This window comes from Ischnura elegans, chromosome 8, assembly GCF_921293095.1.
Source record: "Ischnura elegans chromosome 8, ioIscEleg1.1, whole genome shotgun sequence".
NCBI classification, from domain to species: Eukaryota; Metazoa; Arthropoda; class Insecta; order Odonata; family Coenagrionidae; genus Ischnura; species Ischnura elegans.
The window spans coordinates 104584753-104612051 of record NC_060253.1 but is presented as its reverse complement, the minus strand read 5'-3'; the positions used below and the strand labels follow the sequence as shown (position 1 = coordinate 104612051).

At 42.3% G+C, this 27299-nt stretch overlaps 1 protein-coding gene and 1 long non-coding RNA gene across 2 annotated transcripts in view; one reads left to right on the top strand and one right to left on the bottom strand.

The window, feature by feature from the left end:
- LOC124163192 (protein couch potato-like) overlaps nucleotides 1-27277 on the top strand; it is a 267554-nt gene extending 240277 nt beyond the window's left edge. Inside the window, exons 7-9 of the mRNA XM_046539928.1 lie at nucleotides 5741-5918; nucleotides 21509-21588; nucleotides 27196-27277. Coding sequence (XP_046395884.1) covers nucleotides 5741-5918; nucleotides 21509-21572 — 242 coding nt within the window. The 3' untranslated portion in view covers nucleotides 21573-21588; nucleotides 27196-27277. The remainder of the gene's footprint in view (nucleotides 1-5740; nucleotides 5919-21508; nucleotides 21589-27195) is intronic.
- Nucleotides 105-24992, bottom strand: LOC124163193. Its single transcript, XR_006865727.1, has 2 exons — nucleotides 24848-24992; nucleotides 105-181 (listed from the first exon to the last, which is right to left on the bottom strand). It is a non-coding gene; the product is annotated as an uncharacterized LOC124163193 (long non-coding RNA).
- Nucleotides 27278-27299: the final 22 nt, after the last annotated feature.

The following is a 27299-nucleotide window of genomic DNA, read 5'->3' as shown; positions in this document are numbered from 1 at the left end:
CCACCTCCCTTCTCATGCGCTAGTCGCTTCTTAGCCATTTGTCTACGGAGAAAATCTGTGGAATAGTCTTATTCATAGGATACTCTTCCATTTTTGTAGGAACATGCATTTGTTCACTTTTCAATCAGACACTATAATCACGGAGAATTCGTCTTTTCATTGGCTGTGATGGATCGCTTTACTGGAAAGAAATTGCAGCTGTGGCAATTTCATTTTTCGTCTCCATTTTCTTAAATTCTATAAGAAATAACTACTGTTAGAGTTAATGAAATCCTAGAGTATCCGCATTACTGATCATATTTTGCAAATCGTGCTTTCATTTATTATTATAACGTAAAACAAAGAGATATTTGGATTTGCTATAAGATGTTAAGAGTCGTAGCGAGTTAATTTGTTGATAAACTTTTTTGATCCGTAGTATGTTCTTTAAGCGAGCTAGTACGTGCTAAGTGTACCTCAAGCAACTCAATGGTAGGTTTGATATCTACTTAAAAATCTATGGATTTTTTTGTGCATAGAATATTCTTCCGTTTCTGTGCATAAATAAAATTATGATTTCGCTAATGTTAGCCCACGTCGCCTTAATGACGGCTTTGGAATTCTTCCACCCCAACCCCTCCGTCCCTATCCTTACCCTGGAGGCGTCGCACAGTGGGGCCAAACCCCACTTTAGACGGACAAAAGTCAAAAACGTTTACTAACAACCCTAAAATATTCATGTATATGCTTTAGAGATCGCTTTAATGAAATCCAATATTAAGTTTTCAATATTTTCGATTTTTTTGATTTTTTTTTTCAATTTTATTACTTTTAGAATTTGAAAAGTAACTTGATTAGTTGTAAAAATAGATTATATATAAAAAAATAAAAAAGTTCACGTCAATAATCCTAGTGGCCAGAAAAAATCTGATATAAAAGTTGCAAAATTATTTTAGCAATATCTTTGAGAAAACCTTCACCCTTAATAGAAAAATAAAGATTCGCTCTTAGTTTGCATGTACAATTTTCCAATACACAAAGAAATAAAATACCGCATTGAAGAGGTAGTTGTAACTTTCAAAAATAAAATACAATAGAATATGGTTTATTGCGCGTAGAAAGCTAAAAAGTACTAAACTGGCATTTCGGAATCGAATAAGTACACCTTAGTTGAACGGAAATACTTCGATATTCGAAATAACCTTTTCGAGCACTTCATTCACGACAGGGTGGGAGCCTCTCTACATTTCAAAAATCTCACCCCTTGTGTAGAAAACTTCACCGCTTGTATCTATGAGTAGACAAAATACATAATGCATGCAAATTTCATTCATTACAAAATAATAATATCTTAATGGACACTGTTTACATTATAGTTTACCCGTTGCTATGCTGCCATAGCGGCCGGATGGATTCCCTTTCGGCTTGTCATGCACTGCTAATATTTTATCAAAAATCTCTTTTTGCAACTCGATGGCAGCTGATTTCTTTTACATTATTTAGTCCATTCTTCAATTAATGATATATCTAAAAATCACGTTACGATTCCGTCCGATTATATAACTTTTCTCTAATTAAATAAAACTTTTCATCGTGAAAAATCAACGACGGTCCATTAATGATAATTAATTTCTCCACGGCTATTTTCTCCAAAATATAAATAGTAAAAGCAAATTCATATTTTCCATACTTATTCCAATTGATTACAAGTTAAAAAAATCAAATCAAAAGCGCCAGTGTACTGTAATCATAGTTTAAAATCGACCGTCCATTTAGGTGTCTGCGACTCCGGGACCAGTGCTTCGCTTTTCTCTCACTTTGACACTTATTTCCACGCGAAGGTGCACACATACCAACCTGTGAAATACACTGTTATGCAGTTCAAACATCCTTTTACCCAACCTATTATTTAAAAAACCCCATTTCAAACTTTCATTTTTGGACTTTTGTCCACTTAAAGTGGGGTTTGGCCCCACTGTGCGTCGTTGGGCTCACTTCGCAGCGCGCTTTCGTTCCTTTACTCCTTCCTCTCCACTCCCCTCCCGAGGCGACTGGGCGATTAAGGTGAACGGCTTGGTTCCCGGCCCTCGTGGCTGTGTCCTCTAGGGGCCTCCACCCTTTGCTCATTAGCCAACCGTCATAGGCCTCTGAACGCGTGCTTCATACGGGAGAGTGGCATCAAAATACATAGTAGAGGTACGACTGATTTCCAGGCACAATTTCATTGCAATGAAGACATTTCAAGACCCCATTCACGACAACTTAGCTTGGCGAAACTTTTCTTTATATCACCTTCACCTTAAAATGAAATATCTCACCTACCTTAGTGCAAACTGTATCTCAATAATAGAATCGCATTAAGAGAACTTTCAAGAGCTCTCGTGTCTATCAATAGACATTGCTACCTTCCAAGCTACTGGCTGGTTTTATGGAAAATTAGTGGTTTTCTCAGCCAATGTTCATTCCTTATCTACTTACGCCGGAGTTGAATTAGTAGATTAATTTTTCATACTCTCAAATCCTCGTGTTCGCCAAGTTTAGACATGTTTCGTTGTCGTGAACGAGGCCTCACTCTCGCTCGACTTTGCTTCTTGAAATTAAGGCATTCATTTTGATACACATTTTGTTATATCGCAAAATAAACAGGAGTATTGTTGTACTTACTCTATGTGACTCCACCGTTGTGCGGTGGTTTCTGTGGACATTCCATTTCATCACCTTTGGGCCCTCATAACTTGACTACCTCCCCGTGAAATCACTCCTGACTAGCTTATCTCCCATTACCACCGAGAATAACAGCAACTTAGAGGCGCATGTTCATTGAGTTCGACGCCGACAAGAAGCCCAATTAATTTCTGGAAAACTTACTCCCTGAGGCTCTCTTGCATCGCCTAGATTCTCCTTCCGTTGGAGCAGAAACTTTATGTTTCGTTTCTTCCGGCATCCTGTTGCTTTTGTTCCTCTACCCGAACAAAAGAAGTGATCATAAGACATGAAGAACGGAAGGCGTCGATACTCAACCCACATCATATCCCATTTGCACCCTCGCTCAACGAATTCCCAAACTCACCCTTTTCAGTCCCCCCTGGCGCCATTCAGCGCTCACGCAACAACAAGCGAAAACTTTTACAGAGGCAGTTTTATTCCTGAGCAACGGGAAAGATGCCCGATTCTTACTGCATTTCAAACATCCTTCACTACTCCAACGGTAGATGGTGGTAATAAAGAAGACTTCCTGCGTGATTACAAGTTTCAAACGAGGAACAACCTCCTTTCAGGCTTTACTATGGTCGTAGAGGGAATCAAGTAGGTGTCATGACTAGTTTTACCTTCCCACACATTTGGGCCATAATCACTATTATTCTCGAAAAACAAAATCTGTGCAAAGGTGTGCATTTCTGCATTTGTCAGATCATTGAAATGTTTGCGTTACTATCTGACAGGAAATATTGCGATACATCTGTAGCACGTTGACATACATGTCATCATATGTATGCCTTAAACATTATCCACGGAAATGTCGGCGAAAATTTTTGTGTGACAACTTTACAAGTTTTATCCAGAACACAGTTTATTGGCTGCCCCTTAAGCTAGCTGATGCAGTTTTTGTCTCATTAGCTGCCGAGAGTGACATAAGTGTGGAGCTGCACATTTTGAGATGCAAGAAAGCGCGAAAATATTGCTGGACGTCGAATTCTCGCGTGGACGAGAACTTCAGTTCTTATAGACGATTATCTTATTTCCATCATAAATCTCGGTAGTTTGGTAGGCTTGGAAATGTATATTGTTCCTTTTTATTCCCAGATCCTAGTGTACTAAATTATTATGCATGTTTATACCCATAATTGGTTTTCCCTGGTTGGTGTTGGGAGATTACTGTATGTATATTTTTATGTGCTTGTGTGTGTTTGTGTGTGCGCTACTCTGATTGGGTCATTTTCTGCACCTCTTTTGCTGCTTTCCCCTCAAATAACTCCTCTCCAGCGAGGAAAGTGTAATTGGAGTATAGTCATAGAGCAAGCAGTCCTTAGTCCCTCAAAGCGGTTCCCTGTGGCCCCTAGCAGCCCCACCCTCTTCCCCCCCCCCTCCCCTTCCCACAAGGCACGAACACCCCACCAATCACATATCCCACCACACGGCCTATCCCCTAACCCGTCCACCCCCTCGTGTTTTTCTAATAATTCACTCCCCTTCACCTCCTGCCGATGTATTTGAATATGTGAGGGACTGTCACCCCATATACATTCTAGGGGCAACGTATTCATAGCCGTTCGCTTAGCGTTATCCAGCGGGAATATTCTGCATTTCCGAATTCGATCTTAAATTCGGATTACGTCACAGATATGTCCAAGGACGGGCATCACTTGGAAGTTCAATATGTGACCGCCCGCAGCGCACAAGAAACAGCTACGTGAAAGGGTCAATTATTCAGGAACGGTTCATTTTCATTGTGTTGTATCCCCCCACAATGAGTGACTCATAAAACGGATTATTTTCGGATCTAACAGCTCTTTGAATGTGGTCATTTCCGTTTGGAAATGCAGAATATCCTCATCAGGGCTTAGAGCTGGTATATTCCGTCGAAAATGAATGCTATTGTCGGGTTCCATCCGCCACAGGACTATTTTTCCACCATCAGGCAGGACATACAGCAAATATATTTTATTAAAGTAACATATCGGGTGAAAATTGAAAGCCCCTATATGATGTGCACTAACTGAAAGATGCATAATTAACGGGAACATAGTGTTTAGGTAACTTAACTTTCTTCTCTCGCGTTATTTGATATATTTTGCTGGAGAATACACAGTCTGGTGAATGGTTCAGTATAGAGTCCTGTTGCATTATAAATGAAGCTACGATATTCATTTTCGAACTAAGGGGCCTATTGTAGGCCTTTTGTTGAAATTTATTATTTTAGCCACCTATAGTTTCCGCTTTACCCTTTACCGCCTTCTTCACCTGGGATGTTATGCATTTTCCAAAATCTGTTTGATATCTACCTTTGTGGGAAATATGATATCATTTTTTCAACCTGGTATGCTCTGTTTAGGGAGCAATTTTAGACCGTGATATTCATATTGGCAGTCAATTATCATCCAGCACGTTTTTCAAAGGAAATGTGTCCTCTAAGATGTGTTGGAAGTAGTGAAAATGATCTCATGGCGGTATATTAGCGACGGCTATAACCATTATCTATGAAAAAGGTCAGCCAAGGGCTTATGTGGGATCACCTGTGGAAGTTTACGAACTACCTCCATCGGAAGAGACATCTAGCGGTCATCGCCGAATTTAAATTTTAAAATGAGCATCTAATTCCCAATAGTGTCCATAGTAACGTCATAAAACGAAAATCTTCGAAGTGCGAGGTGACCCATGGAAAAGAACTGGCTGTACAAACAGCTGTGGCCTAGTCCGGGGTGAGCTCTACCTTCAGTCATCCCAACCAACCTTCGGGTTGAATTTCTGAGTGGGCACCCGTAGTAACGTGACGTAGACTGCTAGATGTATATTTCTTTGGTGGTATTTAGTTCGTAAATTGTTATTGAAAATCGTTGCTCTGAATCATCGAGAGATCTAGTAGAAATCAAGTTAGCTGGATAACTGGCGCTTTGGATAACGGCCTGTGAACACTGCCCTGAATAGAACTTAGGTGATTAATCCTAGAAGACCCCTCTCCCATTAGACCCCCCCTCTCATTCCCATTAGGTGACAAGCACTAAGAGTCCCGCCTGGTCTTTTTTTTTCTTTGTTTCCGCAGATCTCGGCGCACCGTTCTTCGCGGGTGCGGCTGAGCTTTGGCACCCGCACCACCACCACCCGCACCATCACCACCACCCGCACCACCACCCACACCACCACCACCACCACCAACTGGCTTACTCGGCCGCTGCCGCCGCGGCCGCGGCTGCCGCTTCCGAACTCCCAGGCTCATCCAGGTGAGTACCTACACGGTAGCCCACTGCAGCAGCAGCCCGATCCAAGCGTCGTCGTGGTCGCGTTTATCTCATGCTAAAGAGGCCGCTTTCAGACGAGACGACTTTCCGCCACGATAGCAGAGGACTCCTCATTGGGTGCATACAGACGCACGGAACATTCGAAGATGGCAGAATGAATTAAATGACACTTTCTTTGTCGCGGACATTAATTGCGCGTCCCGATGCGTTGCATCATCATCGATTGGATACGAATAGAATATACTCGATCTGATGGGGATGAAGCGCATCGAAGAGCATAGTTAATTTTCGCAATAAAAAAGTGGGCGGTGAGTTTTTCTTAATTCATTCGCCATGTTGTCCCACCTCATCACGCCTAATACGGTTGAACTTAAAATTAGAGTTTGACTTGGAGGAGGTTCGTAATAGTTTCACCATTTCCGTACTTATCCACTCATTTATAATGAGCTGTCGCCAAGGAAGGAGCTAATCAAAATTTTCGGGGGGTTTCTATACTTATTAAGATTATTTTGCATATCTGGGGCATCAATGGAATAGGGCACACCCCCCTTGAATTTCTGGACCCTTCCACGCTCGCTACGTCCTTGAACGCCTTCGGTTTGACATTTAAGTTACCATCAAGCGATGGTGCTTGGGTGTCTAGGGGTTGGTATAGAGCTCGCTCCTCGAAATTCACTATCTTCCGCCATTTATCTTAAATAACCCACAAACTAATTCAACATTGGCGGGTTATCACTGCTCTTAGGCTCCCAATTAACAAAAGAATTGATAGAAACTTCTACGCATGTGTCCAAAAGATGCTGAACGTCTTGCAAGGGGAAGAATTAGCTACTAAGAGCATTTTTATTCTGTTTGGGTCTTCTTAAAATATATATAATTAGTTAGTTATTTTTGCGGTAGGATAGAGTAAAAAAAGGACAATATCTGATGTCTGGATTTTCACCCAGAATCAAATTTATCCGGCTTTAGATTTAGCTGGATCTTTGCTATTAATCCTTCTTCGCCCAAAGCATCTCCTCCTCGTCTTGCAGCGCCCCGTGGCCATTTCTACATACGTAGACCCCACCCATTGAAACTCACTCAGCTGATGATAATAGCAATGTCAATACTGGTCGCAACTCTCAATGATTGTGTGGAAAATAACGTATTTATTGTGATTGCATTTGGGATGATTCTCGGCTAACTTTGCCATTGTTAGTCGCAGTGATCTCTACTTCACGGAGCGCAACAATATCACCTTTCAACTCCCGTTCGAATGAAAGCTGAGAAACAGATTCGATTGCTGTAGGTTATCGGGATATGTGGCAGATCGATCGGGATGGAAAGCAAGCACGTTGCTCGGACACATCGAGCGTTTGAATCTCCCGTTGAGGGTCGGAAGGCGCACGAGCGATTCCAAACTGTCATTTTTTTAAACGCGATTTATTCAACTTTAAGTAAAATTTCCCGTAAATGTGACCATAACATTCCAATTGCATTCATCATCTTTGATTGGCCTAGAGATGACACTTACCTCAGGTTTTCGTTAGCCAAGCGCGTCCTGTAAAATACTCACTCTTTTTTGGGCACTGAATGGGAAATAGAGAAAAAATGAGCTTGAAGTACAACAGGAGGTAGTGCTATATTTTAATGTCTAGATTCATATTGTGGCCTGTCAGAGTGTCCTATCCTCATTTAGACTATCACGTTTAGGCCATCCTGCCTTACCCGGGCCAGCCCTTTTGAATTCACGCTCAAAGTAAATACCAACAAGAGCGCGTAAGTGGACTGCGTGAAAACCAAAATCTGAGGACGACATTGGAAACTCAATTTCAGTGTAACAATGGGAAATGATTTAGTTAGAGTGAGTGTAGAAAGTTAGCGAATCGAATGCCTTATGGCAGATTTCGTAAAAATCCTGCTAAATCTCCTTCCTCGTGAACATAAAATGGAATGATAATTAAACCATTCAGACTCAACTAATCATCTCTTTTATTTTGTTATGGCCCCCCGCAGCAAATCGCTTTTTTTTATTTACCAGTCAGGATATGAGGATGCGTCCGCCGCTCTTCACGGCAAAAAGTCGCCTCGTCTGAAAGTCAGTCGCGGTCGTCGTCAGCGCCTCATCTCGAGCCTCCACGGCCACAACAAGGGCACAGAGTGCAGCCGGAGTGGCGCCCAAAAAGAGTCCATTTTCTTGAGCCATACTGACACCTACGCCAAGCTGATTGCATAGCCCGGGGATCTTAACTGATCTAAAACTAACTGAGTATTGACTTCGCCCGGAAGCAGAATTCATAATTACTAACGACGTGAACAGGCGTTAAAATCACCGGCATTCAGCGGCGAACGCGGGGAATGCGTAGCTTAAGCCTGGATCGCACGTGTGTACATTTCTTCCGTTCTCAGAGATATCGGGCATGATAGCTCCAAAGATTGATATCGAGTTTGCAGTCAAGCGGCTAAAAATCAATCCGTCTCTTTTCCCTCATTCATGACCTTGGCGTTTTGCGCACTTTTGAAATCCCTTCCTTTGTTCAGTGCACAGCGGCAAATATATATTGCCTTAACGCCAGGTAACGACAATAGTTAAAACGGCGCATATGACTGTGCGATATACTATGCACGTACGCTTGAGCTATCGTTTTCTCTATCACCCAACAGGGTGGTTATATCATGGATTCTTGGACTTGTGAGGGAAATGTGCTCTTATGATTCCGGCTTTGCAACATTTCTATGTTGAATATGGGTTTTGTGCACCACGCTTAGCGAAGTACACAAGATGGCTCTCGAAAGTGGACTCAACCGCACCACCGAGGCAGACATTACAGATCGGCACTCTGTTCTCTGATACAGACGCACACCCCCTGGCGGCGCCACTGTCGGCGACGGTCTCCTCCAACCCCACGATATCTCCGTGCGCTTTCTCTCTCTCTCTATCTCTCTCTCTCTCTCACTCCGCCGCTCCTCGCGACATTCGTTCGATTTTTCGGGCTAGCATCAAAATACCGTCAAGTAGATTCTATAAATAAACGCCAGAGTTCATACCTCGGAATAATATCATTCTGCACTAAGCTCAACGCTGACCAGAATAGTTTGTTACGTCATCATGGAACAAAACGTTTTTTTACAGGTGTCACGATTCCTGGTGCTAAGAGGCATTAACCCATTCTTTTTATTGGAGCAATTGAGCAGTATGCTGTACGCTTGGGGTATTCAATACGTCCAAACTAACTGTAGTTGGAGTTATAAAAAAATTCCCCTCGTTAAATTTGTAGGCATGAAACGTTTGTACATTCTTTTACGAGCTGGGTTAGCGATGACTTCACATGAGATAATTATTGGAGAATACCTCGAATGATTTCGTTTTTCTTCTCTGGAAAGAGGGGTTACAAGAGGCGGGGCTGTCGCATTTTCTCTTAAGCCGGCCGAGATCCACTTCTCTCTTTGAAGGAATCAGTCTTCGCCAGTCGTTAGGATTCCCCAGTAATTTAGGAAAATCCATGTGGTGAAGAGTGGCAGACAACTAGGTTTGCGGAGGTTGTTTATTTTAGTAAAATATGGAGCCACAGAGTGAGATATGTATTAGCAATAATGGAGAGTTTCAAGTAAGAAGAGATCCCGTCGGCACTACACAACGACTGGAATCTCAAGTAGCACTGTGGTCATGTGATTTATATAGGATACCCTTATTTAATTAGTTACTCGAAAAAAAGCAAAATCTGAACTAGGAAACTAGAAAATGGCAACTAAAAATTGCATTGAAATCCAAATTTATTTGCTTCGATTAATTGATGAAATCATGTGGATGGACGTAAATGAATGTGTAGGTGGATTTCCCACACAAATGAATCTGCCCATATTCAGAACCGCATTCATAAATTATAAACATGTGATATCTTTTATACTAATTTACCAACCTCTTGAGATTTTTTGCACCATTTTAATGCTTCATTCATCATCATTTGGAGAATAAGGGAAATTTAAGTGGCGCCATCGTAGTAGAACGGGAGGAAGAAGTCGGTAGACCATGAAAATCATCACAAAAGGATAAAATACGTAATATAAGACGCAATACTTTCTCGGCGAATTATTTGCGCGGAGTCTTCTCGGGTTTTCCACCGGTTTACATCGTTGTATTTCAGAAACGTTTCAACGGACGATTCATACATCGTCATCAGGGTGAGTGAATAAGTTTGACTGAACAAAAAACCCGAGAACACTTCACGTAGATAAAATACTTGTCTTCTTTCTGATTACACAAAAAGCGACCTTTAAAAAAATCATGGAACGATCCCATCTCCGCTTTGATTAATTTATTCATGTTCTTGTTTTATGCTCGCAGTCACGTCGAGCATATAATATTTTTTCGAAAGCTGTACTGAAAAGGTATCCTCTTAAATTTTTCGTCGAGTCATTAGTATACATTGTCAAAATGATACTCCCTTGCACATCACTCTTTTGAAAGCACTGTAGCCATTTATGCACAGTCTTCAATCACCACTTTGGCTAGAGTTTGCACTTGCGATAGCTGAAAGAATATAGCCGGTATGAGCTCTCTTGATTGCATATCAAAGGAAGTTTCTGAATGCGATTGGACGGAGGTTGAAGTGGGAGGGGGATTGAATGTTCTGGTTCCACCATTACCACTTGTCAAAGATGGCTATAATCACCGTTTCCAATTTTACCTCACTCCATGTGATTCACTTTGTATATAATTAATTATAATTTGAGATGTATAAGTAATCCAACCCTTTTCTCAGTGATATGAAGATCTATTAAATAGAACTTTTAAACAGGGAAACATTTTAATGCCAAATTTCTCAGCGTATTTCTTTCCAAGTCATCTACAAAAATGGCTCATTGTAATCACGTATATGCACCTAACTCGAATCAACTCCTCTGTTGATTCAGTTCTAATTTCAATGCTCATTACGGATTTTTATAAGTGGCTATCATTCTTTCGTTTAAGTTTTGATAGGTAACTTTATTTCCATCTTAACAGCTGGAGGGAGGCAAAACTTGTCTAAGTCAAGTATCAACGCACTAAATGTAATTTCGGGGGTTATGATCGGTTTTTTTTTTTTCATAAATAGCACCATTTTTATCCTTGACTGATCCATGATCACTAAATAAATCTTTGCTGGAATTCGAATCATCTCAATCCTCATTATAATGTTTACGAATAATTATTATTCAACGGTGTAACTAGTAACAAAAACGCTATGCACATTTGTGGAAAGCTTCTGAGGTTACACTCTCGGATATTTTCCCGCATTTTATGAAAGAATCTCATTCATTATAACGCTGACCTCTCACTACCTCAACCTCTATTTCCCACTGCAAATTTAATGGAAACATTGTTCTTTAAGAGGTTCCATCTCCCAGTTTATAGCACTGAATAATGGAACTTTTTCATGACACTTTTTCTGTCCCCCGTACATGATTTTGCCACCACTTTGGCTTATTCTGTTGTCACAATTGTTATCTTTCCTATTCATTTACAATGTATATGTTATAATTTTTAGATGCAAATTTTCGTTACCTCACGGCTCTTTTCGCATTTATTTTACTGAATTTGCGTCTTGTGAAATAAATACGGTTTATTGTAGAGAAATATCTGAGGCTTAGTTCTTGATTCTTTGTTTGTAGGCATATTTTTGTTCTCCCATCCATAAAATATTTTCCACATTACCTCTTCTTCTACAGCATCTTGTGCTTTTACAACTTATTTCAATCTAAGCTGGTCTAATTTGTCTCTCGTAGTCAATCGTAAGACTCCAAATGAATTTGGTATTTACTATAATCCGACGAATGTCTCAATTAGGCGAGCATAGGAACTACTAAAAAGTCCATCTTCAGAAAATTTTCCCCGAGAAAGGCTACTCAACCGGACTAGTCCATGCCCTATACAGTTCATGACTTTACTCGTACGTTCAATGGTGTAAAATTGTTTTTTTTTCGGGTCTTCGAAACTGTCCTTTTAGGATTAGATCTGACGATTGCTTTTTTCTCCTCCCTATTTATTTGAATTTTCGTTTTGTTCCAATCCCAATGAAGCCTTTGGACACCCAAAAGCACATGTCCAAATAAGATGTGGCCCAGGGAAGGGGACTGGCCTCCATTCCCTGAGTGGGCGTTCACTCGTCTGCGACTTAGTCTGCGCTTAATCCTGGGTAAATTTATTCGTACAAACCTTTGGATGGAGTCACTAAATGAGAGAGTGAGCAACATTTTAGCTGGTAGATTCCCAGCATCTGCACCTTTTGGAACTCATCATTTGCAAAAATAGCACCAATAAGGTCTGGTACCTTCTAACTTTAAAAATTCCTCTTTATCTCCCCACGATTGTACCCCGATTTTTCAATCCCTTAGAATTTTCACGCCACTTCACCACCAAAATATCTCCATAATCTTATTGATTGATTTTCCCACGGATCCTTGTATTTATGGACCTAGAATTCTAGTGACCTGACTTGCATACTAGGATCATTGGCCGCAGTTATTAATTAATATATGAATGAATAGCATGGACGGTTTTCAGACTGAAGTCTCTAAGACAAATGATCACTTGCAGTCAATGATCATTGGCGTATATTATTATTCCTTCGTCGCTAATGGTTACATTATCTAACCGTAATTCAGCAATCCTTGCATGAGTCGCTAATTTCGTTTCTGAATGGATGTGGCAACAGCTAATAATAAACATAATATACCCGTGGTCTTCTCTAGGAGATATTTAAGATTACTCTTCCGTCGCCATGGTCAAGATGAAATAGTTCCCGAATTTGCCTTGTTCCGCCTAATGACGGACGCATTTCAAATGAGGACGATATGTTTCTTTGTTGTGAGCTAGGTGAAGAAGTTACGTGCGTAGGCAAGAAGGAAAATCCTGAGCGTTTAGAAGGGCTAAGAGTAGATACTATTTGATCATATAATGAGGCGGCAGGGGACTGAATTAGGTATAATGAGGTCCACCGATGTACCGAAGTCTGTTTCAAGGGAAAGAATGCACTATGAACGGTGAATGGCGAATTTATGGAAATAAGCTGCATTGATTATTCTCAAATGCAGAGAAGAAAATGTTGGATGAACCTGTGAACATTGATGAGATATTCTATCTTTCATTTTAATGTGCTTAACAGGTTGATTCCACCAATATTGATTAACCTGTAGAACTTCCCATGGTGACAAGTTTCCCTGGAATGAGGTGGACAAGCTGAACAGCTGTCTCTCCCGTTCATACAATTCCACAACCTATCCATACAACCACAAGCGGTCAGTCACCTCTTAATTCTGGTCACCCTATGTCCTTCTAGTAATATTTGGTCCACAATGAAACGTGAATGTATACCATAGTCGAAATCGCCCCTAGTTAGTGACCGATTTGAAAGGCGTCTCCTGGTTGTCTCATACGAATTCGCCCGATTTTCAATAAAAGAGTTACTTACTGAATGCTCCCCTATCTTTACCTCGTACCATCCACGCCAGTTGAACCCTACTTTCTAAAAATGGAATCGTTTTGGACGGCACTCTGACCCAATGTAAAATTCTTAGTCCACAAATATTCAATTGGGTACCTGATAACGATCTCGACATCAGCTTTAAGCGATTAGTGCGAAATATTTTGACTCTAACTTGGGGAAAGGTCACTTAAATGATATAGAGAATAAAACGTGTATTTGAAATCATCAATTTCAATAACTATTCGAGCTGAACTTCGTTATAGTATGCATAACGACCGACACAGATGGGCCAATCGTGAGAAACTACAACGCCAGTCTCCATGAGTACATGAGCCCTCGACTCTTCCTGTACTTCCAGTCCGTATTTCTGGACTGCTGAGCGGAACCTTAAGTCTCGCCTATGTGAATTTTTCTTTCGTGTATTTCAATCATCATTTTTGAAAATCATTTTTTACGGTCAGGTCTTAGAGTACTTAAATATCCTCCTGTAACCGTAGCTACATATTCGGCTTTGACCTGGAATTCGTCCCATCTAAGGTTGATTCATTTTCGAGTAATTTGTCGGAGAAATGAAGGCGAGGGCCTTCTTCTCCTCCGCTTCGCCTTCGGCTTCCACTGTGGCCTCGTCCGCAAGAGTGACAGCGCCCTATAATGAGCATCTCTTCTCCACCCGCTCCCATATCGGTTGTAGGTGCACGTTGGGTTTATGAGTTCCATCACACTCACGAGCAGTTCTTAGGGCCATGGTCATTGCGTCAAATCCCCATCCTTCATTGGGCACCGCGGTCACATCGGATTTTCGTCGGGCTAACGGGCTCTGTTTTTTTTCCTTCCACTCCGAATAAATGTCCCCAATATATCCATTACCTTTCCTTGCTACACGCCACCCGCTACAAGTTCAGGGAATGGAATGGAAATTAATGGACTCTGTGAGAAAAAGAAATGTTCTTCGTGGTCTTGGATTAATTTACCTAATAGTGAGGAATCTGCCGACATTTTCACAGCCAAATGACATTAGTTCGGCTCTTCATCATCGGTTGGTGCTGTTTTTTTTCCTGGCATGACCCACGGGCCTCAATTAGCGAGTGACCTCTGATTTCTTCGCCGGGCGTCTTCTTCCCACGCAATTTGCACCCGCAGACATGTCCTCTGCAGCGCGCAAACACAAACACTAAGGTGGAAGAGAGCGAGGCGTGCGGTGTTTCGTGGAGTCACGGAGTAAGAGACGAACAGAATCTGCCTCTTTGCAATTTTTCGATAACCAATCCATGTCGAAGCTGCTCAAAATGACGCAGCCACTTGACAGCGTCTGCAAGTTTCAATTTTTAATTTGAACAATTTTAAAGTTTCATTGCATTTGGTTTTAAGCCACAGGAATATTTGCCCTTCCATTATTGTTTTAGATCGATCAAAATGAAATTCTCTTTGTATCCCTGGTGCATGCGAAGAGATTTCAGCTGCTAAACTTTAAACCCCTTTTTGATTCTCGCGTAAGCATTTTCAGAACCTCTGTTCGAATAAAAAAATAATTTTTCCATCCCTCCCACCCTCCTCCTCCTCCTCCTCATTGTCCGGATACTGCTTGTCCGCCACCGCTATTGAATCCCAAAATTTCCTCCGAACACAACACGTGCACAACATGGCCGCCATCCTTCCTCCGCCCCACCCAATCAATCACCGCCTGCAGCGCCGCCGCCCTGGCGAACGCCATCCAGCAGCACCAACAACACCAGCAGCAGCAGGCGGCCCTGGCGCACCAAGCGGCGGCCGCCCTGGTGCAGCAGGCCGCCGCCATGCAGCAGCACCAGCAACAGCAGCAGCAGCACCAACAGCACCAGCAGCACCAGCAACAGCAGCAGCAGGCGGCGGCCGCGTTTGCCGCGCACCAAGCGTTGCAGCAGCAGCAGTCCGTGGACGACTCGCTGCGTTGGTGCTGGTGGCAGATGGACGGCGGGGAGCACCAGCACCAGGCGCCGCAGGCACCCACCTCCCCCTCATCCCTCTCCTCGCCCCCGACCCCCGCCTCTCCCCTCCCCCTCCCTCCACCCTCCTCCGCGCCCTCATTCTACTTCTAAAGGCCTCCGTACAAATACAGCAAACATATACATATACACACAACACATCTCTCTCCTTCCCTCTGCCTCAGGATTATGCCAAATACACTCTGTTACTAGTATTCAAGTACAGGTTCTCGGGTACCCCTGTATTTATTTCGGTACTCGAGCTGCCAAACTATTTAACAAATACTTCTCGAAATGAAACAAGTACCTGAATGCCTCCGTGGGCATTCGATGATCTCTTGGGGTACAACACGGGTGTCTGGAAGAATACCGCCGCTTACCAATGTACTCTTTTCATTACTGGAATATCTGTACTCGAGTATATTTGGCACACTCCAGTTCTACCTCCCTATGAACACCCTTAACTGAACTCCACTTGCCCTGCGGAGATGCCCCTGACCCACACTGAATGAATGGCTCAGGATCGCAGTCTGACAAAGCGACGTTTTCGCTCGTTGATTTTTGTGCTGTGTCGCCGCCGCTTGTTCCGTCTTTGGAGAGCCCTTGTAGACTGCTGTTGCAATTGCAGAATTACATGAAGGAGAGAGTAAATTTCTGCAGTATTGTTGTGAAATGACTGAGGCAGAGCTTCAGGTCCAGTAATAGCAAGAGCTGGGTGATTTCCCGCTTCATTGGAAGAAGAAACAACAAGAAATATATTAAATTAGTCAGAATACGCAGCGTGCTAATTTCGGCGCCTTTACATGGATATCGTGGATGCCTGATTCAATATTCCTTCTCGGGAACATTGAGAATCTACCTCAGGGAGGATGGAAAATAGATTAGGGATTATGAGTGACCGTAGGTCAGTGACCGCGAGTTTGGTTATGGACAGAGGCGATACAAACTATCTTTCATGACAGCCAATCCGTCTTGAGTGATCGTAAATGATAAAGTAAGTGACTGAGCGGTAAACTTAGAATTTAGCTCTACTTTTCTATCGGCTAACGTCTATTGGCTACGCTGATTGAAAATATCTCTATAGTCCGTTGTGAATTTGGAAGATGAAAGTCAGCTGCGATAATGGAAGTCAGTGTTGTGTTTGGATGCAGTTGACCTGATAAACTTACAATAATCAATTAAACGTGTGTGATAGTCTTTTAAATGCTGAAATATATTGAAGTTTGGCGTAGTTTATTATGTGCGTTGATATTTTGTGAGAGTAATTCCGTCCATGTAGCATTTTTAATGCCAAGATTTTCGGGGGTAACGCCCTTTTCCAATTCGATAGCCCATTATTTTAATGTGCAACTCTTTACTATTACGTGTGTAGGTACCTCTATTGATGAGACGAATATATAAATAGAATATGATTATACAGGGAGATCATTGAGTGACACCTTTGTTGAGGCCTGGGGAAGTTTTCGATTATATTTTTTTAATCTTTCAAGGCTGAAAATTCCCCGTGGGAAACTTCAACTCTTTCTCTCTCTCTCTCACACACACCCGGGGAGCTATAAGGACTTTTTCATGAAAAGAAGTTCATGTCCGTCGAAATTTACGCCGAAAACGGAAATAATTTAACACCAAAATTAGTATCAAGGATTGAAAGAAAAGATGAAAATATTTTCGTAGATGAGGTGCACTGTGAATACTAAGCCTCACTGGTGAATAGTCTACGTCCATAGCATTCATTTAAAGCGCACCGCCTCCATTAAAAAATGCCCTTTGTCGTTGTGAATCAAGTTCCAGTCGACGGGCATAGTGGGAGGTCACTCGCCGTGGCTAAAAAGATAATTCATGAAACAACCGATTGCGGACCTGTCAAAGGCATCCTCTCGGCTGCAAACTATCCAGCAGTATTGTAAAATGTATTTTCGATGTTGAACTCAGAAACTGAAAGCGAGCAAAGACGCGCGGGACAGTCCACATACAGGAAGGCGAGCGATATCGAAATCTAACCCGAAAGTCTTTCCTACATTCTTCTTCCTCACTCCTTTTCTTAAGGATAATTCCTGGTTTGAGCAAACGTGTATTGAGCAAACGCAAACGCTCCGTGCTTTTGAGTCTTTTCCATTTAACTCGGTGAATTATTCCCTAGGATCACTTCATAATAGGCGCAGGCCCCTCTTGTCCTCCTCTCTGCCGGACAAATTAATCGCCGCACACCGTCTTGTCGCCGCGTGGCGATGAGCGTGTACTTCTCTCCCATTCTCTCCTTCCACTCGCACGTGATTCCAGCATAGTTGGTCCAAAGCGGTAGTTGAAGTCTCTCTCAGTTGATCTTTCATGTATGAAGGCTCCATAGTGTTTATGTAGGGTTCCCAAGTCAGACGTCTACCAATTTTGGCAAGTAAAAATTTATATCCATAGATCTCTGATCAGCAGTGACGTAAAAAATTCTGTATCTTTTTTAAAATTCACATCCTCCCCAACCCGGCTCGCATTCTTCACAATCAATTCTAATTTGTCCCACTCCTAATTATTCCCTCATCCGTGGCTCTTTTTTCTACCCACACATCAGCTCACACCCTTACTCAACCGTTCCGCTTACCGTGTTGCACTTCCCTCCTCCTTACGACACCTCATACTCTCAGTCAACGTCTTCCACCCCCCAATCATTCAGGCCTCACTTCGATTTCCTACTTTCCCTTCTCGCCTTATCAAACTCCAAGTTAGAAAGTACACGTTAAACTCCAATTCGTTTTGATATTGAAATTATGCGTGAGCCTATTATTTCCTATCACGCCACTTTTTCTTTTAATCGTGATGTGATTAGATTATCGCCCTTTTTTAATGCCCGAGTTGCCGCGATTAGCGCCCGACGAGACCATTTCCCTGTTCCAGTTCGGCGGCTATATGTGGAGCCACTCGTTCATAATGTGGTTCTTACCTAATTTTGAGGCAGGTGGCTGTTTCTAATGCTTGAATTCTGTACTCTGAGGTACTGTACTTGTGGATACTGGCGGATATCGCTCTTCTACATTTTAGAGGGCAAAATACTTCGCATAGAACTTATATTTTGATATTAAAACGCTTTGATTTCAATGTCATGGGGGTGCTTCTAATTCAGTCGAGCTTTATATTCGATCCAGAGGACTATATAATACGAAGTTAAGAGTAGGTTGGAATGTCTATTAAGGAAAGATTTTTCTTTTAAATGTAAACTTATTCTTTCGTTTGGGACTTGAAAATGTTTTCTGGCTTAAGGGCGTCCCAATTCTTCTCAATACAAACGTCTATTTATCCTTTCTTCCGTGATTGCCGAGATGGCACTCTTTTTCCAGTCGTTCTCATCTTCAAATGACAACTAAGGCACTTACTCTCCATCAAGAATTCCTCCTCTTTCTGTTTTCCTGAAATCCTGGATTTAGCTCGCAGGAATCAATATCTCCGCCCGCCACAACTCGTTCCATTGTATTCATTGTTGCTCTACGCGGAACTTCCCGACTGCACCTTGGTTCCTCTTCAAGTCCATTCTACATCTCGGTGTAAGCGGTGGCCACTGCCGCACATAATACACTTTTCCCCTCTCGCAGGCAACACGAAAGAGTTTGTGCACACATATTTTCACTTTGAACTCTTAATGTCAGTTTCTTGCCCAGCCTTTCATTTGGATAATTCTCTGGCTTCATTAATTTGTTACCCACCGTGGCTCCGATCCAATTTTTCTGGTGTCCAATGGCTTTTTATGACAAACAAACCTATCCTTATTATTGGATTTAAAGAAGTGAACTGTTTTGCAGTCATTCTTCATGTGGACCGTCAAATATGCATCTTTAATCCTAAAATTTGACCCCGGATATTTACATTTTTCACTTCGATTGCCCATATGCTTGCAATACGTCCAGTGAGCGTGAGAGCGTAGTGATTTATGGGGCTCGTTAGGGTTCAGCCACCTATCGAAGAATTCCAAACTCAAAACTCTCTGTTGTAGTCTTTGGAGTCTCCTGAACTCCGAAATTCTCGAGGCAAAAGGTTGCCCAAGGAAAATAACTGGCCCTCTACCCTCAATATCTGAACTTCACACACCAGTATTTTACACACCAGTAGGGTTCTCGACCGTCCACTATCCAAAACACCTCTGGGGTAGGCGTATGCACAAATGCGTCCCTGAGTCTTTCGTGTTTTTTCATACGCCATTCGTCGCGCCCAGTTGAATCTAGGGATGGAATTTTAAGTGAACAATTTTGAATTTGCGATTTTTTTATCTCTTGAATGGTGTGATAAATAACATCCCTTTTTTTCAAAATCGTGCTGCATTACCTACTTAAAATCTATCGGTCACGTTTAACATTTATTTTGTATTACTGGGAATATACTCCCTTCTTACGAAATTATTGGTTCAGTCTCGCGTATAAATTTTATTTTTGTAATTTTTCACTTTATAATATTCTCATTTGGTCATATCCCTATTTCATCTTAATTCTGTTTACTTTCCGCGGCATATTGCCGCGCGCTAGTTTTCTCTCCAGTCATTCGCCGTGAATGAATACACGTCATCTGTAACTGTACACTCGAGTGTAATCGTTTTGCGACTCCAGGGTAGACTACTGACTATAGTTGACTTCCCCTTGCCTCTTTGAGCTCGTTTATAGAATTCAGCTCGGTTGTGGGGAAACATGCGTTGCCTTAAAATGGTCTTCCACGGAGACTCGGGACCCCTGCTGCCGCCTCTATCCATAGAGTCGGTACACCTATGCCGCCGTGGTAACTAGGCTTACCTTTAAGGGAGAGAACCTTGCCAATAGCTTGGTGGATAAAAAATAACTTGAGCAACCGACACTCTAAATCAGAGACGCAAAGCTACCAAATTCTGTTATTTACTGCTCGTTATCTTTGATTAGCCCATATGTCGAAGAAGTTTGCAGTTTTCTTTCCAATAAATGAGAGGCGTCAAGCATACTCCATTTCCGTTTCGGCAATGAACCTACATACTGACTTCATTCGCTGAGTTGTCATTCTTCTCCGCCGCTGTATGCTGGCCGCTGTGAGGGTATGAACCCGTAGCCTTCCGCCCTTGGCTCGCCTCCCCGTCTTGATGAAGGTGAATTCGGCCGTCAAACTCGTCAAGATTCTCTCCTCACCAGAACCTAAAAGAACTAGGTCCTTCCAGCATTGAGGAAAGGGATTTGATGCATAAAGTCTATCATTTCTGGAACGGAGTGGCTCTTCGTCAGAGGATTCCATCTTCGAAGAGCAAGGATAACCATTGGGAGGGTTTCGTTTCCATCCAGAGGGAAGACCAATGACCTACTTATTTTAGAGGTTTATTGCATCGAATGGTTCAATTTTTTCGAAGTCTAGCAAGAAGCGCCGTATCGAATATAAGTTTTGTCAACTTGACTACAATTTATTGTAGGGCATCACCAAGTGTTAGCGCGGATGTATAGAGCTCCAGTCATTGTCCGCAATGTAGTCAGTAGGGCGTAAGTTGATGCAGAAGGTCCCTCTTTTTCGAGCGCTATAGAAAGGAGCTCCTGTTAGAATGTGGCTCTCTCGATATTGGAGTTTCGTTCGATACGATAGGAAGAGGTTGGTGGGTGAAGAAAGAAAGGGATCAGAATGGATGGGGAAGAGAGAGAGAGAGAAAGAGAGAGAGGAGAATGTGGGAATCAAAATGAGAGGAGAATAGCGAACAGCAATTGGATGTTATAAGAGAGAACATTAGTTATTCCCAATCTCGTTTTATTCAAGTTCTAACGCGTCTCTTTTGCTCACTCCTGTCCCCTCCTCATCCCATCCCCCTCCCTTTCCTCCTCCTCCTCACTTACTCCCAACAAAACAAAAACGCCCCGCGCCACTGCTAAAAAACACACTCCCAACAAACAAACCCAAAACGCAACCTCACACGCTGCACTCTCCGAATCAATGCTTTCCCTTTGGTTCACCACCGGCCAACCCAACTCCTCACACGCAACACATAAAAAATGCTCCGACAACAATGCACGCAACCACCGTGGAAATTTGAAAAAAAAAAAAACCAACCGCTTCCAATGACGTCACCGTCCCTTCCTCCCCCTCTCCCCCTTCCCCCTCCCTCCCCCACTTTTTCTCTCTCTCTCTTTGGCGACTCGCGCGCGCCTTCCCGTGGTGCCGTGGTGCTGCCGTGACCATGTGGTTCCAGGGACAGCCGGAGGGTGCTGCCTTTCGCGTGGCCGGCGTGGGTCTCCTACCCGAGCACCAACTGAAGGGGAATACCCGCAGGTGAGAGGCACCACCAAACCAACCCCCAACACCACCTCCCTCCTCATTCACCCCAATCATTATTCGCCCATCAACCCTTCGCTCGCAATACGCGCGAAAGAATTAATAAATAGACAAGGACAGATCGCAGGTATCTTGATGGTAGAAGAAGGGACCCTCGCGGAAACCCTTGATTGCACTTTTTTCGGGATAAAACCGGAGTATCGAGTGGAGGAGAAATGGTGGAGGGTGTTGTTGGTAGTGGAGGGGATTCTCTCAGGATTTGGTAGGACTTTTTTCTGGATCAAACGGCGGTACAGCCAGTGGTGTACAAGTCACAGGGGTCACTATGGTAGTTGAAATGATTGTGTCAGGATTTGGCGGCGCTTTCTTGAGAAACTTTTATAGAAATTTCTCTGCGGTGTACTTGAACAATGTGAATATACCTCAGGGGTTAGAGGCATTAGCTATGGCCTCGACTCCGATCAGTATCACGCAACTAGTTTGCTGTCACTTGGCGGCGTTATGCGCAATTTCGTCAGAGATCGATCGGCCAGGATAGAAGACCCTAGTGTTGATTCAAGGCATCTTTATTGTCTTCCAACTAACAGCGCTAGGTAGTTTTTCACCAAGTCGCATTCCGCGATGGTCAGAAGTTTTTCAAGCTGATCACTGTCCCTACAAGAAGGAGAGATTAAAACCTTTTGCTTAGAAGGAAGGGAATAAAGGGAACGATTTAGTGCAGAAATAAATCCTGGGTCGGTGTTTATATTAAATCGTTGCGGTCTAAAACCAAGTTATTTTGATCATGAATTGTTATCTTTGAAATATTAAGTACAATACAAAGTTTCCATGCTCCAAGAATTGCCAATTGCCTCACTGTTTAATGAGGACAGTGTCTCTTTCGTCACGAGAGACACTTCTTAGAGTTGAAAGTCACCTCGATGCCGGTGCATAGCCTGTACGAGCACAGGGGCCGTTAGTCCCCCCCGAATTTCCCTTATGGCCAGTGCCCGTGATATATCCGCTCAGAAGACGACTAACCAAGAACCCTGCAACCTTTCTCTTCACTTAATGAAATAAATAGTTTTGCTATGCCTGCAAGCTGACAGTAAATTACCAATGTAGTTCACCCGCTTACTACCCAAACCCTTCTCGAGATAAATTTCTGGCTGCGTGCCTACCTCAATGAAACATGTGCCACATCTTTTATCGTTTCGCCATGTACTTGTCATTTGGGTGCAGAGGAGAATGGAGGTGTCGTGGACGGAGAGGAAGAGGAACGACGAAGTGCTCGGCATGGTGGGCGAGGAGGGGAAACTTTAAGATTAGATACGGGTGAGGCAGACGGTTTAGATGGAGAGGGGAGTGCAAAGCGGGTGGGGGCATGTCTGAAATGGTGTTAGAGGGAATAATGAGAAGTGTACAGCGGAGAGGAATGTCGAGAGCGGAATTTATTGATATAATGAAGAGGATGGTGCATGTTGTTTGATTGTGCGGTGGAAAGGGAACTCCAATTGGAGGAATTGGGAAGTCGGAGTTGTTCGAAAAATGCTCCGTGCTAACCTACAGTAACCAACAGATTACTTCAATGAATAATTTTTACTCAAACCGAACGATTCCTCCACAACCCGGGGTGCAAAGGCCGAGGAAGTTTAGTTATTTGTGAAACTTTTTTGCTTGTTTTAACCCAGGAATTGTACACATACAAAAGAACTCATCGTAAGCCTGAATCACACGATCATTTTCTTTCAACGAGAAAAGTGATCACTAGAGCGATCGATTTTCGCGACGGGAAAAAATTTTCGCTCTAGTGATCATTTTTCTGAACCACACGGTCCCTCCCGCCGTCGCCTTTCGCATCACTTCATATAGCACAGCTCGTTGTCATAGGACCCGCATCACGAAAATATATAGCGTGTTTTTTTATCTATGTCATTCCCACAATTGTCAAATGTTGCGCTGCAATCGCTCCATACGGGAATGCGTTCCGATTGGCTGATATGGGGTTTAAGTGACGGTTTTAGCGACGGAAAAAGCGACCGGACGAGTGATGAAAAAAGCGATGGGAATCCTCATCGCTATCGTGATCGCGAAAAACAATTGACGGCGACGATCATTTGCAAGTGATCACTCTAGTGATCGCGATAGTGATCACTAGGAAATGACGGATAATGTGATCGTGTGATTCAGGCTTTATTTGTAGAATCTGCTTAGCACATTGAAATATGGTCGAAAGGGAACTTATGACAACAACTTCGGTCGGTAGACCATCGTTATGATGCCATTTTATGCGTCGCTTTAGCCAGTAGCGGGATGGCCGAGGTGGGCCGTCCAGAATATAACCAACGATTAATGAAATGGCGCGGGACAAATAGGCGTTTTTAAGTAGATTTATGTGTATATTTAATAGTGAAATTATTGTCTTCACTGGCTCAAGAGTTACATGTCGACTGTGTAAAATCAATACCAACTTTAGTAACTATCGTCACTATAAATAAATTAAAATTGAGTATACCCCTGAATGGGAATACTATCTCATCAGCGCATGCGTGAAAAATTTGCTCCATTTTCACTTCTTGGCCCCGTCATGATCCCGTACGCCTTCGTTTCAGAGGTCGTCCTGTCACTACGCTGTAGGTCTCCAAATTGAATCGCAAGTTTTTCTGACTTTTTGGTCTATTTACAAACCACCATCAGGGTTTGAAATGCACATGAGAATACAATTTCGACTCGCTTCCGCCCCCCACTCCCCGGAAATAGCATGGGTATTTTTTGGCCACTAAACAAGTTCTTACCATTTTTGTTTGCCGTTTTTTCCTTAATGATCGTTTTTTCTCAAATAGCTAGATTTTAAATAAGCAATAGTTTCAATTTCTCTGGTAAAACAATCGTATACTATACAGATTAAAATATAAAAACTTCAAAAAATAAAATTAATTTTCTATTAGCTGACATAGTCTCTAAATTATTTGCTTCTTATACAACGAAATATGTTGGGCGCTTGTTCTTCTGTAACATTGAACTCATACGTAACGTCATACCATAATGGAACAAGGAAATACAATGAACTACGGTTGATTTTACATTTTAATTGATTTTACGTAAAACTTGAGAGTATAGTGGGACATTCCCCAGCGTTTTTCGTTGCATCTAAAGCAAATAATTTAGAGAATCTTTCAGGCTCATAGAGAATTTATTTTATTATTTTTGGTTCCTTATAAAAACGTTTGGAGAATATCGAGTTTACAGTGATTACAACTACAAATAAATTTCCCACCTTATCTGACTCCTCTTTTCGTATTTCCTCCTTCTTATTTTCCATTTTCTCTTTTTCTATTTTTCTCCAGCTTATTTTGAGTGAAACTTTTAGTTCAAACAATTTTTAAACTCAATGTTCTCAAGAAACTCAATCAATTTCTCAATTCGCTTTTATTTAAGTAAACAAATTTTTGTTCATATGGAAACCAATGGAGGCAATATCAGCAGCGCTGCCATCGGATTTTGGTGGCCGTTTTTGGAACTAATACCCGTATTTAATGTTAAAAAAATTAATAGATTTTAAAAAAATGGAAAATTTAGTGCTCTGACACGTTTTATAGGGTTTCGGATGATTTTCTTGTGGTCAATCATGTGTCCTTTTTTTCGTATCTCGTCTCGTTCATCCCAAATATTTGTATGTGTGAGTGATTCTGTGAGTATTCGGAAGTGGGTGACAGTGTGTGTGGATAGATTATCTTGTCATCAAATTTATGGGGATGGGCGATGATTATCCATATTTAGCCCGCTTATCATACTATTATGGATATGATGTTTGTTTTAGTGAAGACTGAAATGGTGGCCTCAGTATAATAAATTTAATAATTATCACAAAAAAATTCCAACCAATCTCTGAGGACAAAGAAGACATAATTGCAAAAAATTGTTCAAGTCATTTCTTATAATTATTAACTTCTAAATTGATAGCAGGGGCCTTATTGTGGCTAATTTTTTCAAACTGTTTCAACCGCTACTGAGTGCACGTACTTTTCTGGTACCCTTCCCTTTTTGCTCGTTACGATGCGCAGCCTGTCAATGAACGCGTTTCAATACACCTCGTTCGCGCGTGTTGCATAGCCAATAGGCAAAACTGATGCACGATGTTCGTGACCCCTCGGACAACGGATTTTCAACCTTTCCTTCCTCTACATTGACTTGCTTTGGCGTAAATACCTTAGGCTTTCTCGGTGAAGACTATTTACAAAGCTTGGTCCATGCAGGTTTCCATGCCTGGCCAAAGGCAGTCGAAAACCCGAACTCATTTTATTGAAGCGTTAATTATTAATGTGAAAAGATTAGCTGATTGGAGAACTGAGTGGAGAGCTGCGTCAAACCAATCTTAGGATTGTTGACCATTGATGATGAATGTCTTGAACATTTCGCTTGGGTGAAAATTTCGAAAAATATCTGTTTCTAAATAATGTGTGAGTTGGCTGGATAAGAAGGGATTTATTTCTCTCCTACCTACAGTGGCGCCGACTCCATGGGGCCTGAGGGGGCCCGAGCCCCCTCAAAAATTCGTTATGGGTTTGCAGAAAACATGTGTCAGACTTGTTGATTTTCCCCGGAGTGTCCGGGCATCGAGATTCGAGTTATCAGGATGCGAATGTTGATCATATGACTCTTCTAAAAAAATTTGCTTAAAAAACTTAAAACTCACTACTTACAAAATTTCCCGGGGCAGGATCCCCGGTTCGGGCCCCCCCAATATTTTTTGTAAGTCAGCATCCCTGCCTACCTATGATGATAGAAGGAAACAAGCTTGTCCATGGAGTGGCTCTAGGAATTAAACACCTTATCCCCACCCTCCCGAAAAATTTTCTTCCTGCGGCAATTTTCTGTAATCCATTCGCTTGCACTTCCGAATTACCAAAATGTGCTTGTCACTATTCAAATGCTGATTTTCTTGAAACATAATGACTAGTTATATGCATGAGTGTGGTTGAATACTTTCTGTTTTTTTTCAATTTATAGACATGCATGTTTTAATATTATGTTCAGAGGCTGGGTGACGAAACATTTTTTAAAAATTCATTAACAGTTTTTATAAGCTACAGATACTCTGAGCCAAGCGCTCCGAAAGGCCGCAAGTTTTCCCAGTTGCCAGATCCCTTGGACACATCGCGATCTCCGCTTGGCAAAGTATTCGTAGTCATAAGTTGTCCAAAGCGTCCGGAAACAGGGCAAACTCGCTTGGCTCAAAGTTTATGGAGTTTAAAAATGGTGCGTTTTCGACCAGAACATCATTGATTATTTTGGTTCTTACTGGAATCAGCTATCCGGGATTAAAATATCGAAGATTCAATTTTTCTCAATTTCATTCGATTCAAACTAAAACAAATGAATGCGACTCTGCGCGTTCCTGAAATCTCTCGCTAATTTCCTGTCACTCAAATACGACCGAACACCACGTTTACCTTAGCGCTAATTAAGCGCTGGTAATATCCGCGCTAATTTTTTCAATGAACGTCTCCATTGACCAATCGACCAAGTGCTCCCACTGTTACTTTTTCCCCCATATCGCCGGTCTGAAGTCTGCGATCATTGCTCCAACACCGTCTCAATGACTCTCTCTTTCTGCATCCGCAGCTTCCTCGGATTCTGCCGGCTGGGGCTCATTCCAGACGGGAGCTGCATATCGCCCGGGGGCGGAGACGGAGCGTGGTGGGGGGAGGGCGGGGGGCTGGGCGGCG